The 16,001-nt window shown below is 46.6% G+C and overlaps 2 protein-coding genes across 7 annotated transcripts in view; one reads left to right on the top strand and one right to left on the bottom strand.

The window, feature by feature from the left end:
• The window catches only part of LOC119440246 (uncharacterized), a 54,056-nt gene that overhangs the window by 20,525 nt on the left and 17,530 nt on the right, over positions 1–16,001 (top strand). The gene's annotated exons all lie outside the window — the stretch shown is intronic.
• On the bottom strand, positions 1,186–9,577 carry LOC125943109 (uncharacterized). 5 transcript variants are annotated; one of them, XM_049661492.1, is made up of 3 exons: positions 9,236–9,577; positions 9,062–9,142; positions 1,186–1,372 (listed from the first exon to the last, which is right to left on the bottom strand). In XM_049661492.1, exons 1-3 carry the CDS (start codon positions 9,464–9,466, stop codon positions 1,241–1,243), a joined length of 444 nt encoding a protein of 147 aa, XP_049517449.1. In that variant the 5' UTR covers positions 9,467–9,577; the 3' UTR covers positions 1,186–1,240. The 5 variants fall into 5 exon arrangements, with proteins under 5 accessions (XP_049517449.1, XP_049517450.1, XP_049517448.1 ...); XM_049661493.1 differs by lacking the exon at positions 9,062–9,142 and adding an exon at positions 2,043–2,123; XM_049661491.1 differs by lacking the exons at positions 9,062–9,142; positions 9,236–9,577 and adding exons at positions 2,043–2,123; positions 2,217–2,545.

Raw genomic sequence — 16,001 nt, 5'->3', positions numbered from 1 at the left:
TACTTGAGAATTCGGTACACTTTAATTCGATTGATTGCACGTTCAACGTGGATTCTCAAGTGCGAGATCCTTCTTGATGCTGTTGCTTCTCCTTCGGTAAACTGAAGCTTGCCTCTTGAGAAGGCTGGCATGTTGAGCTTCACCCCCTTTTCCTTCATAGAATTGCTTAGACTAAAGCCCCTGTCAGCCATGATTACATGGCCTTCAGACAAGTTGTCTACGAATCCAGACTCTTCAATAATGAACTTATCTGAAGCCCGTCCACCATATGCGTTTGATACAAACATTATGAATCCACTTGGCGCAACCGCGACGAGGAACTTAGCAGTGTTGCAGCCCTTGTAGGCGCTGTATGTCTGCCCTCTAGGATAAAGTTTCTTAGGCCGCTGCATGTGCACCTCAGTGCAGTCAATGATACAGGTAGTGTCAGCATGCTGACTTTCTGCAAACTGTCTTGGCATTGTTGCCAAAATTGTTTCAATTGGCAGCCATGCAACAACATTTCTCATAATGCCATCCAAAATGCCGATCATTTTGCGAAATATTTGCCCTGTTCGTGCCACAGATGTACCAAATCTCAGGGCCAAGTCAAAATACAAAAGTCCTAAGCGAAGTCGCATGAGTGTTAACGGGAGCTGGTCACCAATGGTCATGCTTCCGCAAACCTGACCACATTGAGCCACTGTTGTCACTAATTTCCAAAAGCCATCTAGTCCAAGCCCTGTATAAAAGTTACAAGTTGCCTCAGAAAGGCCCTCAAAAACTGGTCTTGGTATGGTTTGTGTTCCTGAGCATTGAAAATTAGTTTCTGTAGCTGCATATGAATGTTCAACCTGTGTGATGGAATACGGGTCTTCCCACTGAACTCCCACACTGCAAACCTGTGTTTCTGCTTGGCAACTCTTGTGACACTTTTCATAGTCTCGTTCTTCCTGAATCGAAGCATTGCCACGGCAGCTGAGGTCAAGGACACTGATCTCGCATTCGTCTGGGTGTGCTGAATTTTGCTGCATCTGTTCTCCTGTGTACCCCGTTGAACTCAGCGGAGATGGAGCTGGTGCGACTATCACTGCTGGGACATCACGGTGCGTGGCCTGCGTGTAACAAAGACAAAGTACAAAATGCAATGTCAGAAGAGATATAATGTGTTAATGCTCTCAAGCCTGTACTAAACAACGCATTTTCTATCATGCCATGAAAATTGCTATTTACACCACATTTAGCGTAGTTGAATGATCTTTCACAGGGACAGTTCGACTATTTGGATGAAGACAAATCGGGAACATATTACCTGACTGTCCATAAGCTGCACTGACGCAGCCACTGAAGTTGGCTGGAGGGTTCTCAGGATTGGCCTCCTTCCACGTGTCACCTGCGTACACGCATGCGGACAGTTCACGTGAACTGCGTAGATCGAAAACATAGGAACGAGCCCGCGCCTTTGACATTTACTGAGTATCCCATCTCTGCATTATTTCTTCAAGAAAGTTGCGGCGTGTTAATTTTAACCACACATTTTGAACAACAGCACGTCTGTAACTATTTTACAAATATAGCGCACTAGAACAATCTGTGCAAAGTGTGTATGCGCGCGTACGTCGTAGCGCAAGCGGTGTCACACTCACTTAAACTTGCTTTTGGGGCAAAGTGATATGCATGGAGCTCGAATGCGTAAATATGAATGCTTGACGCGCCCACCTCTTGCTGACCACCGGCGTTAACAGCGAGTTCACGGCGTACCCAATATTCGCGTCTGACGCCGTTTACCGCCGCGTTCTGACTCCCTAATGATCATGCATGTAATGGTACACCAATGGGAATGGCAAAATGGCAAGACAGCTTTGCGCCAACGTTTAACAATTCCTCGCTATGTGCGGCTACGTCTTCCAGCACTTCGTACGAGGCGTTTTTATGCACACCAAGAACATTCACGGGTAAGCGCGAGCCCAAACAGGTATCTCACACAAATGCAATTCGGATTCCTTACGATTTCTGAACAACCACTTCCACCTCAAGAAAGCAAGTTTGCAAGACGCGCTCACCTTTTTTGCGTAGCCGAGGCCAAGCATTGGGCACGGATTTAGGGCAGTAGGTTTGCCGTCAACAAAGTGAACGGAACAGACCTGTAATAAACGATGAAACGCGCAACGGAACGGCATAAGTGGCGCGGTGGATATTAGCTTTGTGCCCATAGTTACAAGTAGGACAACACTTACACGTGCAAGCTTGCTTGGCTTGAAGTCCTTGCGGTTGAGGGCAATTTCCCATTCCCGACACTTTTCAGGTGCAGCCGGAAATCTGTGCAATGAGTACACACCGCACCCACACGTACCTCGGTTGCACTGATGGTCGGCGCAGATTTCATTCATCAGAAGCTTGCGCTTGCGTTGATTGTTCGTGCAGCCGACGACTGCACAATGCCGCCCTGACGAGTAGCTTTTGTACATCGTTGCTACTCACTCAAACCGTGAGTAGCTACAACACAAACAAGCAACGACACAAACAAGCGCCACGCACAGAGAAAAACACACGCTAGTCCGTCGATTCCCGCAGTCCACGCCGAGTGGTGGCGCTTGGTGTCGAGAGTATAGGAGCGCGCCCGCAGTCTTGAATTCGCAGCCGTTCTAGGGCGCCGCCATTTTCTCGCGACGGTGGCGCCGCGATGCGAGCTCTGGCTGTGGACTGCGGGCAACGCGAATCGCTGCACTGGCGGAAGCAGGAGCGGTGGCAATGAATTCCTCTTCAAGCGGACCGTTGACGCTTAAAATTGGTAAGTGCATGCTCATTTCACTTCTGCATTTTGTACGCATGACGAACGTAGTAGAACACGCGTCGGATCGAGGACACGCTTGACTTTTGTAAAGTTTCGCGGTATCACTGTCGCAATGAGGGCGACGCATTTTCGTTTGCGGAAGACGTATGCATTGGTTTTCGCGCGTCGTAAAACGATATATTTGGTTAGATTGAGTGTTCTGGCAAGTGGCAGCCATGGTGCTAGATAATTAGGGCCAATAAGCATGCTACAGCTGCATGTAACGTCGCTGTGCGCTGTCAGAGCCTTTGCAGTGACATGACACGGTGTTGTGGCGAAGCTTTAGTTGTTTACAAAAGTAAAACTCACAAGGTGTAAGACTAGATTTCATTCCTACCTCGACAAACTTATCCAAACAGGGTAGCGGTTTTAGAAATGCGTTTCACACCTCGTGTAAAGTTACAGAGTGATGGATGCGATGAAGCTAACAATATTGCCGCGAAGCACTGTTTGTTTTCTTTTGAACCGCCTCTGAAAGCTCCTCTAATAGCCTCGTTGGCTACGCGATACGTGACCAAAGCACGCTTGCTTGAAAAAAAAAATACTTGGGGAGCCCATCTACCGTAACAATAATCATGATCTGGTTTCCTAGCGTTTCATTTCTTGAAAACTCATTGCTCGGCGCCGCCGCGTTGGAGCCGTGGTTACGGTGTTCGGCTGCTGACGCGAAATACGCGGATTCTATCCCGGCCGCGGCAGTCGCATTTAAATGGAGGCGAAATGATAGAAGCCCGTGTACTGTGCGATGTCAGTGCACGTTAAGGAACCACAGGTGGTCGAAATTTTCGGAACCGTCCACTACGGCGTGCATCATAATCACATCGTTGTTCTGGCACGTAAATCCCCAGCAGTTTTAAGACGAAACTTTTATGTGTCTTATGCGGAGGTGTCCTTTAAAGTGTTGACAATGGCTTTTTCGAAAACCCGCCGTCGCTGCGGATGGCAAAAATGTCACCTGGCTTCATGGAAATGCATATACCCGATCACGTGTGGCGCATACCTCCATATCGAAGTCCGGGATATGCGGGTATGCGCCATATGGGGTTTTACATGTAGCGAAAGCCTCTCATTTGGTAATGTATAATCCGATGTGTAAAGGAGTGTAACGCCGAGCGGAATTTTTAAAGCTCGGCGCTCGCCACATTCCTATCCAAAATGCTAAACGCGCCGATAGAGCCCATGCCACTCGTGACTTGGAAGTACCAGGCACGGGGCGATATAACGCAAGGAAAGCACGCGAGATAAATTACGACTTTTGTTGTGTGGCATAATAACTCTTCAAATACTAGATATTTATTTAGCGTGTAGGATGTTGGAGATGCGTTACGGTACTTTAAGAGCCTTATCGCAAAAGTTCGCTGCTAAGATGAGTGCGGCCGATAGGGAAGCCATTCTTCACCCAATGACCATGCATTGCTCTGTCTGCTATCAATGTCATCCTGTTAATTGATTTAGAGGCACAAACTCACCCAATGAAGTTTGCCGCCAGAGCTTTGTTCTGTGTGCTTTCATGTATGACGATATTGCAATTAACGTTTTATTTATTTATTTATTTTTTGCTTCCTCACCGTAGGCGACCGTGTTCTGCCGCATCCTCTTTCCCTCGCGGCCAACGAATGGAAAGACGATATGAAACTCTGGCCCTCCCTGCAGGAAAACCACATTACGTATTATCTGCTGAAAACAAAAGCCTGCGACCTGGAGGACGTCCAAGCCATCAAGAGCTTAGACTCATATAACTACGTAATAAGCGGTAAAGTGGGTCAGCTCCTCGTTTGCCAGGCTGACAAAGGGACATGCTTCATAAAAGGGAAAGTCTCTCCTTCGCAAGCTGACTCTGACCGGCCATATGAAACATGGGTTTGCATAGGAAATGATTGCCGTATCTGGACCGGGTCGTGCTCCTGCAAGGTCGGATTGACGACCGTGTGCAGCCACGTAGGTAAGTGCAGTCATTAGTTTTACTTGCACTGACCGCTGTTCCTTAAAATTACTTAAACGCTTGCCACACAGCTGCAGCTTATTGTTAACAATTAGTTTTTCTTGCATCGTAGCCACCGTTGAGAGTAATATGACCTATGCTAGCTGCAGATTTATTTTAATTATTATACTTATATTTATTTTATAGTTATTTATTTATATCGTTTATAATCTGCATATGCGGCATGCAACGTCATTGCTAAACCTGATGTGTTATGCTGGATATATCATATATCTTTGTCTAATACATTGAGAAACGAAAAGAAGATTGTGCAGAAATGAGTGCGAAAGTATCGTAGGTCTTGAGTTCTGTTTCAAGGATTGTTTTGTCTTCTCATGTATGTAGATGTCATAATTGTTTATTGAGTATCACATGATTTAAAGTTATGAGTATCAACGTTGACATTCAATAACTAGTTCTATACCACCACGCCACCAGTCAGCATAGTGTGTGTTCTCTGTCCTGGGCCCCACCAATACAGACTTATTTGCACATGGAGCAGTGTATTCATCGTCGCCACAGGTTGCTTTTAATTGACAACTTGTTTTTTCCCCCTCTTTTCTCGTACGACAAGGGGCAGTACTATGGAAGATCGAATTCGCCAGCCGAAAAGGTCTGACCGGGGAGAGCTGCACTGACAGGAGTGCAAAGTGGAACCAGGGCACGAAGAGGAATGTTACACCAGCACAGATAGATGCCATGGACTTTAGGCTACGAAAGGAATTCAACGACCTGCAGCATGAAGGGAAGAAGCTTACTACAAAGCGATATGAGACTCACGAGCAATATGTGGGAGAGATGCAGCAGTCCACAATAGCACCCCTTCTTGACATAAAAGGGAGTCTCCTCCACCAGGCTGTAACTGCAAAAATCTCCACTAGTGTGCATGCTAAAAATAATCTTACGGAAACCGTGCCCAAGCTCACTCATGGTTCACATGAGGACGAAGACGACCTGTTGGTGTGCGAGACATGCTCAGACTTCTACAGCAAATGGGTAAACTTTAAAGAACCCGTTAGGTTAAGACTCATGGAGCTCACACGCCAGCAGACTGGAAAGCTTTGGGAAGCTAGCCGTAAGTTGCGTCTCACCGCTTCCAATGTGTCGAAAGTTCCAAGGAAAAAAGACACTCCGCCAGATAATTTCGTCAAGTCATGCCTTTTCAGTCAGTTTAGGGGCAACAAGGCAACAAGTCATGGGCAAAGGTTTGAGCCTGTTGCCAGACGGATGTTTGAAAATCAAAACGGTGTCCATGTTGAACGTTGTGGCACAGTTGTTAGCGCCACACACCCATTTCTTTCGGCAAGCCCAGATGGCTTAGTTGGGACACAGAGCATATTAGAAATTAAGTGCCCAATCGTAGATGATTGCCTGCAGCTTGTAGACTCCAACAAATATGATCTCAAAAAAGACTCGAACGGAGCTTACTACCTGGATAAAAAAGGAAAAAATGGCTACTACTACCAGGTGCAGTTCATTATGTTTTGCACAGAGCGTACACACTGCTATTTTTATGTCTGGTCAGCCATGAATTCTGTCTTAGTTGAAGTGCCCTTTGATGCAGACTTTGTTTGCCTTCACATTTCAAGGCTGTCAGAATTCTACTTCAGGCAGTATTTGCCAAGGCTTGTTAATGCTGTTCACAGCAACAGCTTAGACATATCTGAATACAAGGATGCTGTACTCGCGAAATAAACTGAAAATATGCGCTGTGAAAAATTGAAATAATTTTATTTTGGCAATGTTTTTTCAATAAAGCATACACTGTAATCACATCCTGGTTTAAACAAATTTGTTGATGTAAGCAAATATCACTGCAGCAAGGGATGCATAACTACTATGTCTGAAAGCATACAAATGTTACCTCAAGCATTCATGGGAGTACGCTTGAGGCTGCAGAAAGAAAGTTCCAGAGGTTTTGTTATGCATCTCAATCACCAAATGTGTGCAATGTTTAACATATGACAGTGCAATGCAACAAAATGGGTAGAATATTGGACCAGTCCATCCAGTCTCGTTTCACGGCACCGGAAGTGTCTACATGCTTGCCCTTTTGCACGTCACACTGTAATATTGCTCTAGGTGTGGTCTAGTTCATTCTCACTTTCCGCTTCCTCGTCTTTTTCAACTTTTAGGTCTGCTATAAGTGGCCCTTTCAGGTTGCACAAGCCCGCACACACAAGAATAATGCTGTTCATCAACTTCTTGTGATGTATAGGCAATGAATACTTGAGAATTCGGTACACTTTAATTCGATTGATTGCACGTTCAACGTGGATTCTCAAGTGCGAGATCCTTCTTGATGCTGTTGCTTCTCCTTCGGTAAACTGAAGCTTGCCTCTTGAGAAGGCTGGCATGTTGAGCTTCACCCCCTTTTCCTTCATAGAATTGCTTAGACTAAAGCCCCTGTCAGCCATGATTACATGGCCTTCAGACAAGTTGTCTACGAATCCAGACTCTTCAATAATGAACTTATCTGAAGCCCGTCCACCATATGCGTTTGATACAAACATTATGAATCCACTTGGCGCAACCGCGACGAGGAACTTAGCAGTGTTGCAGCCCTTGTAGGCGCTGTATGTCTGCCCTCTAGGATAAAGTTTCTTAGGCCGCTGCATGTGCACCTCAGTGCAGTCAATGATACAGGTAGTGTCAGCATACTGACTTTCTGCAAACTGTCTTGGCATTGTTGCCAAAATTGTTTCAATTGGCAGCCATGCAACAACATTTCTCATAATGCCATCCAAAATGCCGATCATTTTGCGAAATATTTGCCCTGTTCGTGCCACAGATGTACCAAATCTCAGGGCCAAGTCAAAATACAAAAGTCCTAAGCGAAGTCGCATGAGTGTTAACGGGAGCTGGTCACCAATGGTCATGCTTCCGCAAACCTGACCACATTGAGCCACTGTTGTCACTAATTTCCAAAAGCCATCTAGTCCAAGCCCTGTATAAAAGTTACAAGTTGCCTCAGAAAGGCCCTCAAAAACTGGTCTTGGTATGGTTTGTGTTCCTGAGCATTGAAAATTAGTTTCTGTAGCTGCATATGAATGTTCAACCTGTGTGATGGAATACGGGTCTTCCCACTGAACTCCCACACTGCAAACCTGTGTTTCTGCTTGGCAACTCTTGTGACACTTTTCATAGTCTCGTTCTTCCTGAATCGAAGCATTGCCACGGCAGCTGAGGTCAAGGACACTGATCTCGCATTCGTCTGGGTGTGCTGAATTTTGCTGCATCTGTTCTCCTGTGTACCCCGTTGAACTCAGCGGAGATGGAGCTGGTGCGACTATCACTGCTGGGACATCACGGTGCGTGGCCTGCGTGTAACAAAGACAAAGTACAAAATGCAATGTCAGAAGAGATATAATGTGTTAATGCTCTCAAGCCTGTACTAAACAACGCATTTTCTATCATGCCATGAAAATTGCTATTTACACCACATTTAGCGTAGTTGAATGATCTTTCACAGGGACAGTTCGACTATTTGGATGAAGACAAATCGGGAACATATTACCTGACTGTCCATAAGCTGCACTGACGCAGCCACTGAAGTTGGCTGGAGGGTTCTCAGGATTGGCCTCCTTCCACGTGTCACCTGCGTACACGCATGCGGACAGTTCACGTGAACTGCGTAGATCGAAAACATAGGAACGAGCCCGCGCCTTTGACATTTACTGAGTATCCCATCTCTGCATTATTTCTTCAAGAAAGTTGCGGCGTGTTAATTTTAACCACACATTTTGAACAACAGCACGTCTGTAACTATTTTACAAATATAGCGCACTAGAACAATCTGTGCAAAGTGTGTATGCGCGCGTACGTCGTAGCGCAAGCGGTGTCACACTCACTTAAACTTGCTTTTGGGGCAAAGTGATATGCATGGAGCTCGAATGCGTAAATATGAATGCTTGACGCGCCCACCTCTTGCTGACCACCGGCGTTAACAGCGAGTTCACGGCGTACCCAATATTCGCGTCTGACGCCGTTTACCGCCGCGTTCTGACTCCCTAATGATCATGCATGTAATGGTACACCAATGGGAATGGCAAAATGGCAAGACAGCTTTGCGCCAACGTTTAACAATTCCTCGCTATGTGCGGCTACGTCTTCCAGCACTTCGTACGAGGCGTTTTTATGCACACCAAGAACATTCACGGGTAAGCGCGAGCCCAAACAGGTATCTCACACAAATGCAATTCGGATTCCTTACGATTTCTGAACAACCACTTCCACCTCAAGAAAGCAAGTTTGCAAGACGCGCTCACCTTTTTTGCGTAGCCGAGGCCAAGCATTGGGCACGGATTTAGGGCAGTAGGTTTGCCGTCAACAAAGTGAACGGAACAGACCTGTAATAAACGATGAAACGCGCAACGGAACGGCATAAGTGGCGCGGTGGATATTAGCTTTGTGCCCATAGTTACAAGTAGGACAACACTTACACGTGCAAGCTTGCTTGGCTTGAAGTCCTTGCGGTTGAGGGCAATTTCCCATTCCCGACACTTTTCAGGTGCAGCCGGAAATCTGTGCAATGAGTACACACCGCACCCACACGTACCTCGGTTGCACTGATGGTCGGCGCAGATTTCATTCATCAGAAGCTTGCGCTTGCGTTGATTGTTCGTGCAGCCGACGACTGCACAATGCCGCCCTGACGAGTAGCTTTTGTACATCGTTGCTACTCACTCAAACCGTGAGTAGCTACAACACAAACAAGCAACGACACAAACAAGCGCCACGCACAGAGAAAAACACACGCTAGTCCGTCGATTCCCGCAGTCCACGCCGAGTGGTGGCGCTTGGTGTCGAGAGTATATGTGCTGGATATGTGTGAAATGCATGACTTAGTTGTATGCAACAGTACTGAGAAGTGTGAAGGGCACATAACATGGGAGGTAGGGAGCCTGCAGTCGACGATAGATTATGCACTAATGTCACATAGGATGCACGATAGGCTAAATGTAATGAGCATAGATGAATATGGCTCCAGAAGTCTAGGTAGTGATCACAAACGTGTTAAGGTGAGTTTTAGAAGGGAAATGAAAGTAGGTAGGAGGCAAGATGAACAACCAGGTGGGATATTTTACTCGGAAAAGCAGCTTGAAATAGCAACCCAGCAAATTGAGGAAGTAATTTCAGAGGATACAAAAACAGAATGGACATATGCAAATTTAACAGGACTATTTGAGCTAGAGCTTACTAAGGTACGAGTCAGGACAAAAGGGAACAGAAGACGTAAACCCAAGAGCTGGTGGGATGAGGAGGTTAAGAAGGCCATAGAGAAACGCCAGGAAGCATCCAGGGAACACAGATATTCAAAGCAGAGGGGTGAACCAGAAGCTGATGTAGGCAGAAAATGGAACAACTTCTTAAGCTGTAGAAGGGAAGCATCCAATTTGATCAATGAGAAGATCAGAAGAAAGGGGAGCCAATGGTTGTCAGAAGTAAACAAAAAGGATAGAAAAGCAGCGAAGAAATTTTGGAAACATCTCAACTCCTTGAGTAATAAGACTAGCCTAGAGCAGAGGTTTATAGTTACAGCTCAAGGTGTTCGACTAGAGGGAGATGAGGCAATGGAGCATATAAGAACAATGATGACAGAAAAATTTAAAGAACGAAACATAGCATGTGCTCAATCAGGTGAGGATGGACTAGTCAGTGCAGTGGCTCCACTGGCACAAAGCGAGTGGGAAAGGGCAGAGAAGAGGGTTCCTAGTAGCACGTCGACAGGTCCTGATGGCATCCCAATTATGTTGATAAAGACATTGGGCCCAAAATCTAAGAAAGCATTAAGAGAGGCAGTGAGCAAAATGATAATGGACGGTAAAGCCCCTGACGGGTGGAGACTGAGCAGGATGAGCATGATATATAAGGGAAAGGGGGACAAAGCCGACATAAACAACTACCGTCCCATAACAGTGACGTCAGTGGTTTACAGGGTGGTGATGCAGATCATAAAGGACAGACTGCAGGCGTGGGTGGAGAGCGAGGAGGTGCTGGGGGAACTACAAAATGGGTTCCGAAAACAAAGAAGGTTAGAAGATAATCTGTTCTCATTGACACAGTGTATTGAAATAGCAGAAAAGGAACACAGGCCCCTATGGCTTGCCTTTCTGGATATCAAGGGAGCCTATGACAGTGTAATCCAAAAGGATTTGTGGGACATACTGGGCACTCTAGAGGTGGAAGATGGAGTAAGAAATCTTTTAAAAGATATCTATAAAAGTAACAGGGTGCTTATAAAATGGGAAAACAAGGTATCTGGGCCTATAGAGATACAGCAGGGGCTTAGGCAGGGGTGCCCTCTGTCACCTCTGTTGTTCATGCTGTATTTACAAGGATTAGAGAAAAAATTAGAGAGGAGCGGACTTGGCTTCAACCTTTCCTATTCCAAGCAGGGAGAATGGATTAAACAGTCATTACCAGGACTGATGTATGCAGATGACATTGTACTTATGGCTGACAGCAAGGAAGACTTGCAGAGATTAATGGACATCTGTGGTAAAGAGGGAGATAGCTTAGGTTTGAAGTTTAGTAAAGAAAAATCGGCAGTCATGACTTTTAATGATAATCAGGGCAGCGAGCATAGGATACAGGAGGTTACGCTGGAGGTGGTGGATAAGTACAAATATCTTGGAGTGTGGATAAACAATGGGGCTGAGTACCTAACGGAACATGAAAAATATGTGACGGCTAAAGGTAGCAGAAATGCAGCTGTGATGAAAAATAGGGCACTGTGGAATTACAATAGGTACGAAGTGGTGAGAGGGATTTGGAAAGGGGTGATGGTCCCTAGTTTGACTTTCGGCAATGCGGTCCTGTGCATGAGATCAGAGGTTCGAGCAAGGTTGGAAGTTAAGCAGCGAGGGGTAGGTAGACTGGCTCTGGGAGCACACGGAAATACACCAAATCAGGGGGTACAGGGTGACATGGGATGGACGTCATTCGAGGGCAGGGAAGCCAGCAGCAAGATAGAATTTGAGGAGCGATTGAGAGAGATGGCAGAAAAGCGGTGGGCAAGGAGAGTTTTCAGTTATTTGTACATGAGGAATGTTGATACAAAATGGAGGAAGCTGACCAGAAAACTGTCAATCAAATATTTGGACTGCAGGAGGGGTGCAAACCAGGAAACAGCGGTTAAGAAAAAGGTTAAGGAAACAGAGAGGGGTCTGTGGAAAACAGGGATGCAGACGAAATCAGCACTGAGCACATACCGAACTTTCAAGCAAGAAATTGCCAAAGAAAATATCTACGATAATTCTAGGGGAAGCTCTTTGTTGTTTGAAGCCAGGACGGGAGTATTGCGGACTAAGATGTACCGAGTCAAGTACCAAGGTATAGACACGTTGTGCTGTGCGTGTGGAGAAGAAGAGGAAACGGCTGAACACCTCATACTTTTCTGTAAAGGGCTTAACCCTATAGTGCAAGGCAACGGGGCTGATTTTTTCAAAGCATTGGGGTTTAGGGACAGTGAAGGCAAAATAGACTTTAAGCGGGTAGAAATAACCAAACAGAGGTTATCTGATTGGTGGATAAAATTAAGGCAGGGGTGAAATTTCACCCACCACAAAGTACAAATTATCTTAATAGTCATGGCTAGGTGGCGTATGTCACCGCCCGATTTAAAGGGTTCAGCCTCATCCATCCATCCATCCATCCATAGGAGCGCGCCCGCAGTCTGCGTTCGAGGCTAAAATAATCTGGTCTATAGGAGAAAGAGGGGAAAAAGTAGGAAGGAGCATGACGTCACCCAGCTAGCCTCGGCAAGCCAAGCTCCTTGCCCCTGGGCCTCAATGTGCACGGTGGCTTACGGGTAGGAATAGGCCCCGCAATGTTGCGAACGCATTCAAGACATGGAAGAAGCAAATGAGTTGGAGAGAGTGTGGCAAAAGTCGCGCGATGTTTTTTTTTTTTTTCACAAATGAGCATTGGGACTGGTGTTTCAAACATCCTGGCCGCAGTAGCACCCGCGCTTGTGAAGCTCTCGCGGCTGCTCTCGGCATCCGACAGGTGAGATAAGATTTTTTCAGCACGTGTCTTTGTCGAAGGACGCTGAGTTGGCGAACCAAGCTGTGTTTGGAGTGTGGTGTGCGAGCTCTAAAGTTGTGTTACGGAATCTGTGAGTGTGAGTGTCAGCCAGCAACAAGTTATCACGGCGCGGGTCTTTGTCACCTTCTTCGACGTGCCACGGAAGAACGCAGAAGCGTGTTTGCTTCACTAAAACAATTCCATAAGTTTCGTAGGCTTTCTTGTGACGCACTTCGGCAGCATACACTTCCGGCGGCTCCTCGCAACGCAAGTTCAAAGCTCGCGCCCATTTGCTATGTCGACCTGATTGGACACACAAAAGCTAGATGGCTCGCCAAGATGGCTGCATTTCCGGCTTGTAAAACGAGACGTCAGGGCCTTTTCTATTTTGTTTCTTTGCCCCCATGATTCAAAATAATGCTTGGTTCGTGGTAACGTTTAGGTGTGTGATCAAGTCATCGTCCTGCACTGTTTCGTCCTATTGTTCCCAACAGCTACACAAGTACCTGTTGTGCCTGTTACCTGATGTACCGTACCGTACCTGATGCACCTGTCAGGTAATGCATGGAGGACTCGGCGATTGTCCTCTGTGCATTCTTTCTGTGTCTCGTTCTCACACGCGCCGCTACAACCATGTTTCATCAAGGTACTTGTGTTTGCTTTACATTTGTGTCGTGATGCTGTGACTTCAAATTGTCAGCGACGACTGGGTGCTCTTTGCGAGATCACGTTCTCGGTTGGTTGGCCTATTTAGGCTTAAAAGGAGCGGGCGTAGTCGCTGGACATCGCCTCCGAGATATTGCGGCGCCGCGGCAAGACGGGTGCGCTCCCTGATCTCAGAGTTCATGTATAACGAATGCTTGCTTGAGTCGCGTCTACTAGAAGCTACCGCTTCCCTATCACTTGACGAGGGCCTTCTTCATATGATTTATGACTAGACTTCGAGATTGTCACGTGACGCACCTTGCTAGCTTTTCACACGCCTGGTGCGTTGTCACACGCACCAGGCGTGTGACAACGCTGGCACGATCAGAAACGGCGGCGATTGCATCTCTATGGTGCACAAGATAAGACGCCCTTTTGTTAGATGAGACCGACGGAGAAATCAATCACATTTGTCAGCGCCCAATGAAAGGATTAGATGGATTTGGATTGACATTTATACTGGCATTGTATGCACCATGCTGTGGTAGGCACAAAGTATTGTTCAGCGGGAGCGTTATTGTATGTTCCCGCAACGATCATAGCAGCGGTGGAAATCAGAACGTTGCCTCAGATCCGGCAGAGACAAGTGAGTGGAACGTGACGCTGCGTCCACTTGAGCTTCATCGTTTTTGCTGCCAAACTCAGTGCCCGTCTCCGGAGGCTTCCTAATCCACCACGCGCTGGCCGCGCATGAGCGTCGATAACGCGGATTAAGATGGTGCGAACCAGCCCCCGAGTGTCCGTACATTTGCTGTCGCAATAGGAATAATGCATAAACAGATGCAAACATGCACAGTTCCGCAAACATGTGAAATAGCTAAAACAACTTCGATACTCGTAGCACAGGTGATTCAAGTTGGCAGTTTTAAACGCAAGTGGGGCAATGCAACTGCGCATACATGTCCAGGTAATGGCCGCTAGCGTCATCTGTCGGCAGCGGCTGCGGAGCGCTCAACTTTGTTTGAAGCGCAACAAAAGGGAAAAGTAGGTTAAAACGAGAAAGTAACAGGACAAGCGCGCTTGTCCTGTCACTTTCTCGTTTTTATTCTACTGTTCCCTGTTGTTGCGGCTCAAATGAAATTCAGCGTGAGCTGGATCTCGATCTCGCTGTGGAGCGGCTGCGTCACTCAATGGGAAAAATCTTGTTAAATAAATTCGGGCAGGCCATTCACCGGGGATGTTTATCGTCGTTACGGCCATTAGCATTCAACTGGTGGTGTTTATGAAATGTCGTGGTTGGAGGTTCAATGTTTTGAGGATTGGTCAGGATTCGGGTAATGTTATGTATAGTGAAACTCGTACATGCTGTAAGAGTGGCGAGAAATGCGCGATTCGTATGTTAAACACGTACGAGTGATGAGGACACACACGTAACTGATGGGCGAAGACGACCACCGAAACGCGCCATGCATGACCTGTCTACTGCAACCGGGCTTCTCTCTATTGCGCTTTTCCGTGAACGCGCTGGGCCCCCTAGCGGCGCCCCACTTTAAGTCCCCCTCTTTTTGAATGGCCTCCGAGATTGTGGCAGTATCACGCCCGTGTGTGCGAACGCTGAGTGACAATCAATCCCTCGTTGCCCCGCCGGTGATTGCGGCCGAAGGGATACAGTACCGATGTTTTCTTTCGCATCTCTTTTTATTTGAATGACCGCCAGATTAAAGCGTAAATGAACACGATACAAACCGCAAATTGGGGAGAAGTAGGCTAAGCATGCTAATCACATCAGAAAATTGACTACGGTGCAAAACTTGTCTATTCACCCAAATGGCTTAACTGGACTTTTTTTTTTTCACACAAGCGGCAGGCCCACCTTTATTTCGAAAACTCTTCGCAGTTGCAAGACCGCTTTTCTGTGCTGAGTTACACTGCAAGGCGATGTGTTTATAAAGTCGATATTAGTGTGACACGCATTCATCGGTTTAAGTCATTCTATACTGACCTAACGACTACGACGCACTATTGCTACAGCTCAAATTTGGTTTCATTTCAAAAAGACGTGGAGGTGGAAAAGGCATCTTTAGAAAAGATATCTGCAATGAAGCAGTAATAAAGGGGCTGTGACTTCCGTGCGGTGATCGGTCCCCCGAGAACAAAGGAAGTAGCCTTTCTTGAAGATGGCAGCTTCCAACCCAAAACGCGTGCAGGGAAAGTGCCTTCTTTTGGGCGAGCTTCAACTTCAAAAGTGGCTGCGTCGCATGTTGAGTTCGTACAGAAATTGTTTTTGTCAAAGCTACGCGCCGCGCATGCAAGCGTGACCAAGACGATTCCGAAAAAGGCGAAAGAAACTGTGAACTGGAAATAACCTAGAAAATGGACACGGTGAAGTTATTTTTCAGCAAAACAAGGAGTTTCAGCCTCCGTTGCAAACTGCAAGCATTGCATTGACACTTATCGACCGTCATAGAGCTCAACATCTGCAGTGAGCAGGATCATAGGCTGGGTCACTTAAAAATTTCTGTGAACGCACCATGA

Source organism: Dermacentor silvarum, chromosome 2 (assembly GCF_013339745.2).
Source record: "Dermacentor silvarum isolate Dsil-2018 chromosome 2, BIME_Dsil_1.4, whole genome shotgun sequence".
Taxonomy (NCBI): Eukaryota; Metazoa; Arthropoda; class Arachnida; order Ixodida; family Ixodidae; genus Dermacentor; species Dermacentor silvarum.
This window is presented reverse-complemented; position numbering and strand designations above follow the sequence as displayed.

Excerpts from the sequence above, each read along its gene's own strand:
- LOC125943109 (XM_049661490.1), bottom strand. The coding sequence starts at position 9,466 with ATGTACAAAAGCTACTCGTCAGGGCGGCATTGTGCAGTCGTCGGCTGC. Across the intron at positions 1,373-9,061 it reads GCCTCGGCTACGCAAAAAAG|GTGACACGTGGAAGGAGGCC; the intron begins GTGAGCGCGTCT and ends GCGTGTACGCAG.